Below are 11,492 nucleotides of genomic sequence, written 5' to 3' on the forward strand. Positions count from 1 at the left end.
GGTGTCAGCAAATCTAGAGACAAAACTTGACACTTAGAAATTCTTCAACTGTTAGAGAAGCTTTGTCATCTGTGACTGATGGAATCCAATAGCATATTTCTGTACTTATGAGGAGTTGTTATATTCCAATATATCTAATCTGTTTTACTGCTGATGCTACTCCCCTTGAACTTTGTGAGTTAATTAGAAGGACTAATGAACTATTTAGAAGTTTTTAATATAAACAAACTCTTGAAATATTTAAAGGGACTCTAAGCAGAATTAAAAAGCTATACTACTCAATTCTTAGAATTAGGTACCTTGTAGTAACTTAAAGGGCTAATTGACACTTTGTCTAAAGCACCCTAGAAGGTGGAATAGATAAGTTCATAAGAGCTATACAAGGCAGTAGTAACTGCAACAAATAAAGAAATCAGAAATGTATTCAATACGAATTTATCAGTATGCCATTATATGCATATACACTGCTTGTATTATGTACTCTGACATTCTGAGTGGTCCTATCAGGAATTGAGGAAACCACAATGAATTCTTCAGTCCCTTAAACAATGTCAAAATTACATTTTTTTTTCCCAAAAAAAAGCCCTAACATGATTATTTTCTTGAAAAATTTACTGAGTTATTTGCTTCTTCATTATTATGAATTATTTTCCTATCTCTTACATTTCTCACTGTAGTATATCAGCATGCTTTTTACTGCAGTCATTTTGTAGCCTGATAAATATGGCAAATCTGGGCAATCAACAAAGATATTAATAATGGATATTAAATAAAGCATTCCAAAGAACATTACATTCATCAGGTCACTTCATCCTTACAACAACTGTGCAAGTTATCTGTTTTACAGATATCAAAACTGAGACCAAGAAAGATTAAGTAACTAATCAAGAATCATATGCAAATCTTGGGGATGGAATTTAAAGTTTGATTTTCCAGACTTTCAGTCAAATTAAGTATCCATTTCCCTATACAGAAATCTTTCAATGAGAGAAATAATGAAACAGTTCAGGATAAAGATTTCTTTCTGAGGTTCTTCCTTTTAGAGCTTATTCTTTGGAAAGATAGTTGGCACAGGGTGCAGAGCACTTGGTATGGAATCAGGAAGACATCTTTCTGAATTCAAATCTGGTCCTCAAACCCTTAAAAAAAAACTAGGTAACCTAGACAAGTCACTTAACCCTATTTGCCTCAGTATCTTCAGCTGCAAAATGAGCTGGAGAATGAAATTGCAAAGCATTCCAGTATCTTTACCAAGAAATTTCCCAAAAGTAGACATCATGGAAATGATCAAACAATAGCAATTTAGTCTTTCTTGTCCCACAACATGAGATGTTTATACCTCTCTTGGTTTCATCTTCTGGCAAGTGATACTAAAGGTACACATGGGTATTGCTTTCTTCATTTCCAGGTGACCTAGTCTTGGGAACCCAAGGGTTGAATTCCTTATATAAGTGGAACCAAACTGAAATAGAAATGTAGGTCACTACTTCATATAAAAAATACATATTGGCTTAATTTTCAAAATGTACTATTGTCTTGGTTTTATCGTATCTTTATTAATTTTATTAAATATTTCCCAATGATATTTTATTCTGTTTTGACCTAGTATTATTTGGCCATAGGTGTCTATTTGATAGTTCTGACTTACATCAACCTTATTTAAGCCATGGTCAATCCAAGATGATCATTAACAGATGACAAACAATCACTTGCTCACCACTCATATCTCCAGGAGGAGACTGAACCTTCCTCAGCTTTATTCTTACTTCTTAATTTTGTTAAGGATAATTTTTTCCCCTAAAACACCGTAATGAAGCAGTGTGAAGTAATGGAGAGTACACTAGTCTTGGAATCTATTAGGACTTAGCTTCAAAGTTTGTTTCTGATATTTTCAACATATGTGACTATTGAGCTCTGTTATAATGCCTGAATTACACAGAGGTGAGGACAAAGTGAGATCATATTCTGTAAATCTTAAAATAAATACCACTCATCTGTCAATCAGGGTTTTTGTCTTCTGATTTTATATTTAAACCAATTCAGCATCAATGAGAAGGTTCGTATTATCATATCCTTTTTAGTAATGACAATTCACATTTTCCTGGTCCCTTATGCTTTACAAACATTTGAAAAATTCATTTTGTACTCAACATAGCTTTGAGGAGAATGAGGTATATTGTTAGCTGTGGTACTTAGACAAGATATAACTTCTGTGGTTCTATTTTATCATCAGTAAAGTTAAATAGGTGACTGGTTAGTGTAATGGAAGGTGCATAGAATCAGTAACTAGAAATCACTGGTAATTGTTATTACCCATGTGACTTTGGGCAAATCATCTATAAAATGAGCAGATAGGATTTGGTAGCTTCCCAGATCCATTTAAGTCTTAGATTTTTGTACCTCTAACTAAATGATATCTAATTTGCCTTCCAATTCTTGATAATGAATAAATCATGCTTATTTCACATTTTGCTCAAACCTGTGGATTCAAAGGCCCTGGACTCAAAAACCATTCCTGATTCTTATTACCTAGGTAACTTCAGTAAAGCACCTGATCTCTCTGGGCCTCAGTTTCTTGATTTGTAAATAGAAGGGCTTGGACAAGATGACGACTGAGTTCCTTTCTTGTTGTAGATCATGGAGCCTACCCAATCCCTAAATCTTACAATTCTGGGACTCTTTATATTACACTAATATTGGTTCTTGTACACTTTCTTAAGAAAAGATGGGGGGGGGAGGAAAATGTAACACCAGATGTGCCAAATAAAAATTGAGGGCTTTTTCCCCCATTAAAGTTTATTTCTTCTACATTTACATAATTTTCCAAATGGTTTAGAAAACAAAACAGTTTCAATATAGGTGAAAAAATACTGATTATGATATTCATAGTGACCTAGGATTTTAGGACAACCAGAAGGGAAGGAATGAGACTGTGTATGTGTGTGAGTGTGTGTGTGTGTGGGAGGGCTATTTCTTTTCCTTTCTTTCTTTTTCTTTTTTAAGGTTTTTGCAAGGCAGTAGGGTTAAGTGGCTTGCCCAAGGCCACACAGCTAGGTAATTATTAAGTGTCAGAGGCTGGATTTGAACTCAGGTACTCCTGACTCCAGGGCTGTTGCTCTATCCATTGTGCCACCTAGCCACTGTGGGGGATATTTCTTGAGTTTGTTCCTGATCATTTTCCTACTTTTGAAAATTACTAAATTCATTAGAATAGAATTGGTTTAAGGTGCAAAGGGATGAAATTTATTAAAAAGGGCAAAATAAATAGAGTTTGCCATTAGGTTTCTCTACAGAATCTTCTCTCCACAGTGGTATAGCTAGCTTCCTGAAAACAGCTGGCTTCTGTTGAATGTTTGCTCTCTTTTTAATTGCTCTTTGCCGGCTCTTTCCCTGTGAGGAGACCCCAGCATGGGAGCTGGCACTGAGGCCCTGCCTCCAGAGGAAGTTTCTCTGCCTACTGCATGATCAGAGACCAGGGCTGGAAGGCAGAGGAACTGAGGGGAGCTGCAGAGTCTTCCCTTCTAACCTCTCTCCCGCCAACATAGATGGAATGCTGATGTACCAGAGCAGAGAGTTGGAAAGATGAATACCCAGAGCTCAACAGGAGGATAAAATAACCTGGCCAAGTTTTTAAGATGCTGAGAAAATTAAGAAGAGAGCGAGGGAGGGAGGGAGAGAAAGAGAAGAGAAAAGGAGAAAGAGTGGAGAAAGGAAAGGAACTGGATTGAAAGGGAGAGAAGGGAGAGGCAGAGAGAAGAGGGAGAGAGGGAGAGAAAAAAGAAAGGGAAAGAATGGAGAGAGGAGAGGGAAGGAGAGAGAGATTGAAAGAGAAATGAAGGAGAGAGAAGTGGGAGAAATGGAGAGGAAAAAGAAAGACGAGAAAAACATGAGAGAAGGGGAGAGGAAAAGAGAGATTGAAAGGGAAAGGAGGGAGAGAGAGAGAGAAAGGAGGGAAAAGAAAGAGAGAAAGGGAAAGAAAATAAAGGGAGGGAAGATTGAGAGATGTTGGAAGACAGAGGGAGGGAGAGAGAAAGGGAAGGAGAGGAGAGAGAGAGAGAGGTAGATTGAGAGAGGAGGGAATGAGAGAAATTGAGATGGAGAGAAGTGAGAGGAAAGTGAAAAAAGGAAGAGAAACAGAGAGAGAAGGAAGAAAGGAAGGGAGAAAGAGTCTGAGAAAAGAAGGAAGGGGTGAAAGAGAGAAAAAAAAAGAAAATGAGAAAGAGAGGTGGGGTAGTATGTTTCTATAGGAAGTTTACAATATATTGGGCAGTGGATAGTGCACCCGCCCTGGAGTCACAAGGACATGAGTTCAAATATAGCCTCAAACTGTTGATGATTACTACTTATGTATCCATGGACAAGTCACTACCAAGAAAAAAAAATCACCTTGGGGAGGCTAGATGGCAGTGAGGAGAATGCTAGTCTTGAAATCAGTAGGATCCCAGTTCAAATCTGACCTCAGACACTTACTGTGTGACATTGGCCAAGTCACTTAACCTTGATTGCCTCACATTCAACACTATCTCTAGTCCATCTGATTCATATCTGGCCACTGGTGGTTCTGGAGGATAAAGTGAGGCTGGTAACTTAACACAGCCCCCCTCACTCAAATTCAGTTCATGCGATTGTCATGGCATCACTTCTTTGATGTCATGGCCTTCTTTCAGAAAGGACAAAATCATCGTTGATGCCTTTCGCAAAAGTATTTCACCCACTGGCACATTGCCTGAAATTCTATGACCACAGAGATCCATTTCTCTTTTTAAAAGATAAATATCAGAAGGTATTGCACACTAAAACTGTTTTCAATCAATTCATGTCAGCTGAATGACTATAGGACCACAGCTTACATGTAAGAAATTGCCTACTTGAATTATAATCTATCCAATCCCTTATTTTATAGATGATGAAACTGAGGCACAGAGAAGTGAAGTGGCTTGCCCAAAGTTCCACAAGTGTCAGAGCGATGAGTTGAACTGAGGTCTCCTGACTCTGAATCCACAGACTTTACACAACACAAACCTTTTTCTTGTACATTGAGGCAACATTTGGTTGGGGAGGGATGGGGGAAGGAAGGAAGAAATAATCAAATAATTTTGATACATTAAGCACTCCAGGAGGAGCACAGATGATGAGTTAGACTAGCACAAAATCATTTGGTTCCTCCCTAAGAGGGAGAGTGGGAAAAGACAGTGTCCAGAAGGGGACCACAAAAAGATGATCTCTCTAGCTTGCAATTTTGGGTAGGGTAACAGTATAGTGAGAAGAACACCAATGTAATCAGGATATCTAGGTTCTGCCTTTAACCAACTAGGTGAGGGATCTGAGGTAAGATATCTCACTGTGAGCATCAGGATCCTGTTTCCAAATTGAGGGAATTAGACTATAATTCTCTTCCAGCTGATTTCATGACTAAAGCTTTGAGAAAGAAAAATTCTTAAATCAATTTGAATTGAAAGATAGTTTCTTGATTGGTCAAGATAATTCAATTACACAGGTGGTATATTTTCACAAGTGCTGTCTATGGAGTACTCAATGTAATACCCGGTCTCCAAGTCTGACATGGATTACTACACAATGTGGCATAATGGAAAGATTGTAGAATCATATATTCTCAGGTTTAATTATCCCCCATCCTTAGTTCTAGGGCTTTTCCTCTATTAATTATTTCATATTTATTTTGTATGAAGTTTGTTTGTACATAATTGTCTGCTTGCTCTCTAGATTGTGAGCTCCTTAAGGGCAGGCATTGTCTTTTGCCTTTCTTTATATCTTTAGCACATTGAACAGTGCCCTGGCCCATGGGAGTGCTTAATAAGCTTATTGAGTAACTGACTGCCTGAATCTCATTTCTACCATACATTTACTGGGTGATGCTGGGCAAATTAATCAAGCTTCCTAACCCTAGGTTTCTGCTTTTGTATTTTTAATGCTCAAAATGAGGAAGTTGAGTTTTCCTAGATATGTAAAATCTCATCCATTACATAATCTATGAACCTATAATTCATATGTTAGTGCAATTACCTGGCTCAAAGGACCGTCATAATTCAAAATTAGTATATGGACAGAAATAATACATTGCCTTTTATCATTCAATCCTAAGGTGAAATAATGAAAAATGAGGGAGGAAAAAAATAACTCCATGGTGCTTGCAAATATCTTAAGGGTTCTAGTCAACTAATGATTGTTAATCATTTTAGAAATTCTTTTTTTTTCTCCTTCCTTGGTAGTTTAATATTTCATTCTACCTCTACTATTCCATAGTTAGCCTAACCTTAAACATTTAAGCAAAATGAAACACACACGCACATACACACTCTCTCCCCCCTAAGAATGAACGTAACAGTTAACTTAAAACAGTTGAAAAATATATGGATGATTTTATGTGTTTACTAAATTATCGGCAGCTGATTAGGAAGGAGTTAATACAGCATTCAATATGTTAATCTTATGATTAAGTGTTTTGACAATGAAAGAACCTGGTTCAGTAAGCTTTAAATTTACTTATCTTGATTTAAAATTTTAGTAACTTAAATCTTTACTGATTTGGTTACCAAAAACTGTTTTTGGTTCTTGTCCTTCTTAATTCACACTTATCCATTAGGGAGATACCTTCTTCTCCTGGCCAACCTGGGTGCACACCTGTCTCTGATTACCCCAAATGACCTAAAACAGAAAATTAAGAGTCCAAGATCCACTGGGTACCCAGATTGTGCCTCAAACATTGGGGCAATTTGACATATTATGTAATTAGTTTGGTCTAACTGCACTCAACTTGTTAATTAAATATTGATTGATAAATTTATAATCATTAGGAGCTGCCATCAAGACTTGGAAAGTATAGATCACTTTTTGCTTATATTTAGCCTTTTTCCATGATAGACTAGAATTCTAGGATGGGAACAAAATCCACAAAACTTCCACTGTTTTTTTAGCATTCATTCAATAACAGGAAAATTGACTTTACAAAATTTGTGTGGTTGTGTGGTTGAACTATAGAGGCATAGGAAGGCTCTATAAGACTCTGATTTGAACAACTATGATTTTCATTTTTCTTCTGTAAGATTAGTGGAATAGTTAACTCAACATTAAAGCACATTTTCAGGGTTTTTGCAAGGATGTTGAAAGGATTATTAAACACTTTCTATTCCATTTTAGGTGAATAAAAGCTTGAGATTGTAGATGTAAAGATATTTTTAAAGAGTCAAACATTCAAGAAGATGTTCCTAAAACTGAATCAGCTCTCACTTGTAGTATTCCAAAGTCTATTTCAAGACTTAAGGACAGACTAAGAATTACTTAGGATTTTAGTTATAATAATAATAATAATAATAATAATAATAATTGTTTTCATTTACTTTGAAGCTGATTAGTTTGAGATCTTTGTAAAGGAATTCAGATGATACATTTGTGAAGGAACTTGCAGCAAATAATAAAACATCATAAATCAGAAGGCTAAAAAAAAGTGTAAGGTATTGTGCTATGCCTCACACACAAAGAAAACAACATATATTTGACTGAAAAAATGAATCTAAATAATAATAAACTTTGTATTTCTTTAAAAAAATTTAAAAAATTAAGCAGCCACACTTCTAATCAATAATGTTGAAGCTTTTTATTTGTAAGGATTTAATGAATCTAGTTCAATATTCTCTTTTAAAATAAAAAAGCCAGCCTACATTTCTCCATATTTGTGCGTGTGTGTATGAGTATAAACCTGTAAAGGGGTCACAGAAAAACATGCATGAATAAAGTTACAGTACAGAATTACCAGCTAGAAAGCAGATCCACAAATAGACATTCTCAATCTTTGTGGTTTACCACAAATAGCAAAAGAGTTGAACAACCAGAAACCCCCTGAGATCTCTAAATACAACAAATTACTTACTAGAGTATCTGGCGTGGAAAGCCTGGTGGTATTCAGCCCCACTAAAGATGGGAGAGTTTGGGACATCCAGTTTGAGATCATAGCCATGGTGCTGAGGACAGCACCCAGCTTCAGCAGTGGAGGACTCATGGCTGTGGAGCTAATGAGTTTTCATAGTGACTGATTATGATCCTGGTGCGGGGCTGGCAGTGAGAGGCGTGACTGCAGCACTCCACATCTTCAGAATGAAAACAGATCCACTTTCCCAGATCTAATCACCCGGGAAAGCACGCCCCCTCACCCCCTAAGTAGAGTAGACAGCTCCCTCCCTTGCCTAAGAGAAATTTGGCCTGACCACCAAGAAACTAGGTTTCTGTAATTATCAATACTTGGGTGGAGGGAGAAGAAAAAAAAATGCCCCCAAGCTGCACTATATACTCAATTACCACCAACAGAGTGTGTCCACACTGGGAGTGATAATCAGCTGCTCTTTACCCTTAAAAAATAAATCTATCTTTGTGGAAGGCCGCCAAAGTGCACATTTCATGCAGCAAACTTAATATCTACATTTTATCTTTGGGGACATAACAAACAGCTTTTAGACAGAGCATGAAAACAAAAGCTGAAAATGTCTGGGGTAGCTGAATGTAGATAATATCTATGTATATAGATAGATGGTTTTTATGAGAATCTAAACTTCCTGCAACCTTGTCTCTTTTCTTTAATAGGCAAAGATGAAAAGAGTAAAAGTCAATGAGGACTGCTTAATTGTTCTGCTTATGTAAATTGTTTCTTTCTATCATATAAACTGTGTTGAGGAGCTCTAGAGAATAGTGACCCCTGTTTAAATGTGTATTCTATTTGAAAAAATGCCTAAAATTGTTTAATTTGTATAGAGTTGAGGAATTTAACATTTGGAGTCAATAACAATCAATTAAGGCCCAAACCCCAAATACAAAGACAGAAATAAATTTCTTTCCCCTCAAGGACCTTATAGTCTATGGGGGGGGGGGGAATGATAGATATGCATATGAGTATGCACAAAGTATATATAAAGTAAATATGTGAAAATTTTTGAGGGGGAAGGTGTTATTAGCAACTGAATGAGGAAGAAAAAAGAGTTTATATAGGAGATGGAGTGTGGGCTACCCTTTGGAGAAAAATGGGAATTTAAGAGTCAGAGATGAATAATGAGTTCCTATAAGATGAGACTTGTTAAGTGCTAAACATGATGCTGGGTGCATTTTGTTGCTATCGTTCAGTTATTTCAGTCTTGTTTGACTCTTCATGACCTCATTTTACTGGCAAATATGCTAGAGTGGTTTGCTATTTCTTTCTCTAGCTCATTTTGCAAATAAAGAAACTGAGACCAACAGGGTTAAGTGATTAGTTCAGGGTCAAACAGCTAGTAAGTGTCTGGGTCTGGATTTGAACTCATGTTTTCCTGACTACAGGTGCAGTGCTCTATCCAAATAACAGTCCCTTTGGTATATAGTAGAGCATATAAAGCTTTTGCAAATGCCTAAAAATGGAAAGAAATGAAGTATTACGTATAAGGAAAAATAAGAAAGGCAGTTTGGCTACAGTAAAATATTCATGAAGGGAATTAAGATTAGAAAAGTAGATTGAGGGTCAGTTTGTAAAAGACTTAAAATGTCAAACAGGAGAGTTTATATTTGATTCTAGAGCTGATAGGAAGGTACTGAAGTTTATGGAGAAGCAGAATAATTCAGTGGATAGATCTCTGGGTTTAGAGTCCAGAGACAATGGGTTCTTGGCTCAGACATTTGCTTTGTGATTTGGGGCAAGTCACTTAACATCTTAAAGCCTGTTTGTTCATTGATAAAAATAAAGACATTAGACTGAGGATTTTAAACATCTCTCCCAAATTCCTATAATCTATTTCATAGTATTCTGTTCATAGAAGCATAGATTTACAACTGGAAGGAAACTTAGAGATCATGTAGTCCATTCCCTCTCATTTTATAGATAATGACACTGAGGCCCAGAGAAGTTAAGTGATTTATGCAAGCACACACAGGTAATTGGGCAGCTAAGCAGCATATGAATAGAGCCTGGAGTCAGGAAGATTCATCTTCTTGAGTTCATATTTGTCCCCGGACACTTACTACCTGGGTGACTCTAGAGAAGTCACTTAATTCTACTTGCTTCAGTTTCCTCATCTGAAAAATGCTCTGGAAAAGGAAATTTCGTATCACTCCAGTACTTCTGTGAGGAAAACTCCAAATGGAGTCATAGGTAGTTGGATGCTATAGAAAATGACGAGATAATATATAGCAGAACCAGGATCCAAACTCGAATTTCTAACTTGAGAAATCTAATAGTCTTTCTACCATGCCATCTTTTCCTTTAATGTAACAGAATAATTAATATATTAGGAACATTGTTGTCAAAAAAAAGTTCTTGAAAATATCTCCCTTTAGGGGCGGCTAGGTGGTGCAGTGGATAAAGCACCAGCCCTGGAGTCAGGAGTACCTGGGTTCAAATCCAGTCTCAGACACTTAATAATTACCTAGCTGTGTGGCCTTGGGCAAGCCACTTAACCCCATTTGCCTTGCAAAAGCTAAAAAAAAAAGAAAAGAAAACATCTCCCTTTGCCCAAAGCTTGCACCCAAAATAAAAGCAATTTTATGCCATTTCCCTCTGCATGATATGTATACGTTCAAAAAGAATTCAGAATACAAGGCATGTATTAATGATATTCATATGGAAAGGAACTTGGTTACAAGAAGACAAAATATTGTTTTAGTCCCAAAGGAATGTGCAGGAGTTGTTTGTTTCAGGATTTTGCTGCCAAAGACATAGATTTTTCTTAAGTGGCTCTGGCAGGAGATATGGACAGAAATCTTTGATGAAATTGAAAGAGATACATATTTATAGACATGTAGGTGCCCCTGACTTCTGTAAACAGAATTAAGCTTGGGTGACTACTGAAATACTTTCAAATCCTCTCCACTTCTGCTCAAAATCTAGGATACATCAAACAAAAGTCTCCAAAACTGCATTAAACTGAATTCAATTGTTCCATTTTTTTTGTTAAGCAAAGCTGAAAAGAAAAACAATTATTGATCTTCCCCACCCACACCCTAAATTCAAGAAACAGAGACCTCAGTAAAGATGATGGTATACTCTGGCTAAGACCCCTAGACCTTGAATCAAGTAACAGTGCTATTTTAGAGCTAAAAACTGTGTCATTTATATCCCATTGAGTTGACAGTTAAGTCAAAAGTGTGTTTCAGAGCCTGAGTGATTAAAGATTACACATGGAACTCTACCTGACTATAAAGGAAAAAAAATCTTTTTTGAAAACTTAATTTCTAAAATTGCAAATGAATACACAAAGTAATTACTGGATAATTTAATATGCAACAAGGCAGATGGCAATTACACTTATTAATGAACTATCAGTCCGAAAAAGAATAGCTTCTTCAGAAGAATATAGGATTGAATATCAGGGGAAAATAGCAGTATCATTAGCAGTGATAATAACAAGAAAAACAGCCATAACAAGCAAGAGCCTAGTGGAATGTCATCAAGTTTCATTGAGTTGTAAATGGCATCAAAACGAAGTGAGAAGTCAGTGACCTTAATCTTGATTGACACT

The 11,492-nt window shown here is 36.5% G+C and overlaps 1 protein-coding gene across 1 annotated transcript in view; it reads right to left on the bottom strand.

The window, feature by feature from the left end:
• Nucleotides 1-8,017, bottom strand: part of OLFM3 (olfactomedin 3) — a 27,196-nt gene extending 19,179 nt beyond the window's left edge. The window contains exons 1-3 of the mRNA XM_074190067.1: nt 7,889-8,017; nt 6,613-6,666; nt 3,276-3,390 (exon numbers count right to left, since the gene is read on the bottom strand). Of these exons, the coding sequence (XP_074046168.1) occupies nt 3,276-3,390; nt 6,613-6,666; nt 7,889-8,017 (298 nt within the window). The remainder of the gene's footprint in view (nt 1-3,275; nt 3,391-6,612; nt 6,667-7,888) is intronic.
• Nucleotides 8,018-11,492: the final 3,475 nt, after the last annotated feature.

The sequence above is a fragment of the Macrotis lagotis genome, chromosome 5, assembly GCF_037893015.1.
Source record: "Macrotis lagotis isolate mMagLag1 chromosome 5, bilby.v1.9.chrom.fasta, whole genome shotgun sequence".
Lineage (NCBI taxonomy): Eukaryota > Metazoa > Chordata > Mammalia > Peramelemorphia > Peramelidae > Macrotis > Macrotis lagotis.